The sequence below is a fragment of the Aplysia californica genome, unplaced genomic scaffold (assembly GCF_000002075.1).
Source record: "Aplysia californica isolate F4 #8 unplaced genomic scaffold, AplCal3.0 scaffold00839, whole genome shotgun sequence".
Classification (NCBI taxonomy): domain Eukaryota; kingdom Metazoa; phylum Mollusca; class Gastropoda; order Aplysiida; family Aplysiidae; genus Aplysia; species Aplysia californica.
In genome coordinates this window covers 55139-57730 of record NW_004798109.1, presented here as the reverse complement: position 1 = coordinate 57730, position 2592 = coordinate 55139, and the positions used below count along the sequence as shown (strand labels likewise).

General features: G+C 38.9%; 1 protein-coding gene across 1 annotated transcript in view; it reads right to left on the bottom strand.

The window, feature by feature from the left end:
- Positions 1–2592, bottom strand: part of LOC101845580 (optineurin) — a gene marked incomplete at its 3' end in the record, with an annotated part of 22136 nt that overhangs the window by 3208 nt on the left and 16336 nt on the right. Inside the window, 1 exon segment of the mRNA XM_035972783.1 lies at positions 166–262. Coding sequence (XP_035828676.1) covers positions 166–262 — 97 coding nt within the window.

Genomic DNA, 2592 nt, shown 5'->3' with positions numbered 1-2592 from the left:
ACCCCCCCCCCCGAAAAACCCCCGAAACAAACAAACAAACAAAACGAAACAAAAAAAATACACAAAACAATATAATGAAATAAAAAAATAAATCATTAACTAACAAAGAGGGAAGAAAACATAATGAGCATATTGAAAGACTATGTAACCCCTAAAGTATCCCACCTTGGTGTCGTAAGTCGTGTGCTGCGTTGTGCGACTTCTTTCTTCCAAATCCTTGAGAAATTCGGACTTCTTGCTCTGTGTCTCTCCCTTGCCCAACCTAGACAGACATTGGGAGATGGTGAAAATTGTGAAAGGGTATAGGTTGTTAACGCCTCTATAAACCCTATTAGATTATTTAAGAGGCGGGACCTCTGAGTTTAATGTCCATCTTCGAAATGATCGAGCCAAATGGGAAATTGGTGTAGTGTGCTTTTCTCAAAGACACAGCGTCGGATTGAGCTAAGACTTACACCCCCGAGCCTGCAATCTCACGTGTTTGGGCCCGGTGCCCTTACCACTTGGCTAACACGCCACTAGAAAGATAATGTGTGAGAAAGCTAGACAAATGAGCCATAATTTAGCGCCTCGAATAGCGTTGCCCGGACTCTATCGATTAGCACCTAAGCTGTGTTGCGCGGCGTTTCAATCGCTGACCACGCGACCATGCAGTGGTTTGCATTTCTATGAGGTCTAGGAGGCATGCCCGAACATAATTGACAAAAAGTAGGCTATAAAGTAAAAATACAATTATTTTTCTTTTTTTCATATTTTGAAAGATCAAAATTGACCCATAAAGAGTGTGTTTGTGAATTTTAAAGTAAATATGACGATTAATTCCTACGACGCGTTCCGTGTCTGGTTTCTTTCTTTCAAGTCATTGAGAAACTCCGACTGTTTGCTGTGTCTCGCCCTTGTCCAATCCGGACGGACATGGGAATATATTGTGTGGGAGAGGTACATACACGCTTGTAGATTTATCATAGACTTATAATATCCTAGACATTAGACTGTCATGTCTTTGCTCTCTATTGCAATACACGTATGTGTTTCGGAGCGGCGGAATCGGGTGCTCGTCAATTCTGGAGCTTAATATTATGGTTAATGATACAACTTCAAAATTATTTCATATATCTTGTTTTTTATGATTAAGGAATTACCCTTCTATATTGAATAAAAGTCGAGTTTTTGCAACTAAAGGAGGTGGAGGTCAACTGGACTTAGAATAACAATTAGCAAGGAAATGGTCGCCAACGTTTGGCTACTTCCAAAGCTTGAGAGTCCTTAGAAACTGCAGATTTACGACTGTTGTGCCTTTGATCAACGTTTTTCAGTAAAAGTCCACACAGAAATGTAACTGGTATAACAGGATGCAACGATTCGAAAAATGCTCATCGGGAGCTTGATCTCATCACAATGCCTCACAAAATCATAACCCATACGCTGTCATGGTATTTTTGCAAACTTTAAAATTTGGTTGTGAAGTTTTTCCTAGATGGGCTCTCAGATAAAGACTTCAAATAAAGGGTAAAACACTAGTCTCGTAATAGCCGAGGGTGCCCTCTGCCTTTCCACCTTTCCACCTTTCCCTTCATTTGGCTCTAAATTGAGTTGAATTGTGCACTCCAGTGTAAACAAGAATAAATTACGTCGTTGTGCTCGATCAAGGATATAAGTGGGACATCGTGGTGAAATCCGGCGCTCGTCAAGATAACAAAATTGGAGAAAAAGTTTCGCATTTTTAATAAAATATTTGGATTTTTAGTTCAACCCTTTAATATCCAAATAATAACACATTTCCAAGTGAATCATATTAAAAAAACGTTGATTATAAGCTCAAAATATGCAAATTTTAAGTTTTCAAGGACTCTTTAGTTATTGAAGTACCAAACTTTGGCGACCATTGTTTCCCTATTTTTACCGCTGAAACCAAGTGAACTGACCACTTTGAATCACAAATATCTTGACTTCTGCTTAAGATAGATGAGTATTTTTTTCATCAAAAGCAAGATAAATAAACAAGCTTTAAGATGATACCAATAATTTAAAATGCACAAAAATTGACGAACGCCTGATTTCACCGCGTCATACTATACAGATGTAAGGGCCCATAGAGTACCGGACGTCAAAGTGCACGATCCAGGGTATTATTATAATACAAATCAAGGGGTCCACAGTGTCCCAGAATCACGGCACAGTGTATGATCCAAGATATAATATAAATCTATAGGTCTATAGTAAACTAAAATTAAGTCACAATGCAAGATCCAGGGTAAAAATAATAAAATACAAATCTATTGAATACGTTTACGTACGTCACATTTCTGTCGTGGATTTGTCAGTAAAAGTTTATTTGGGCTCTCCATTTAAACATTACTTGACCGTGACCTAATACGCACATCCGTGGTCTATCCGCTCTGTGGGTTCACATTTGGGTCGCCGTGACGTCATGGCCAAAAGACTCTTTCTTCTTATTATAGATATGAGGGTCTCAAGTTGACTTTCACGGATGTGTCTTATATTCGAAGAATTGGTGGATGGAGGGAGCCACTTGTACGTCCTACTTCTTAAGCCTCCTTCTGTTGTTTCTGTCGATCTGTTTGTATTTCT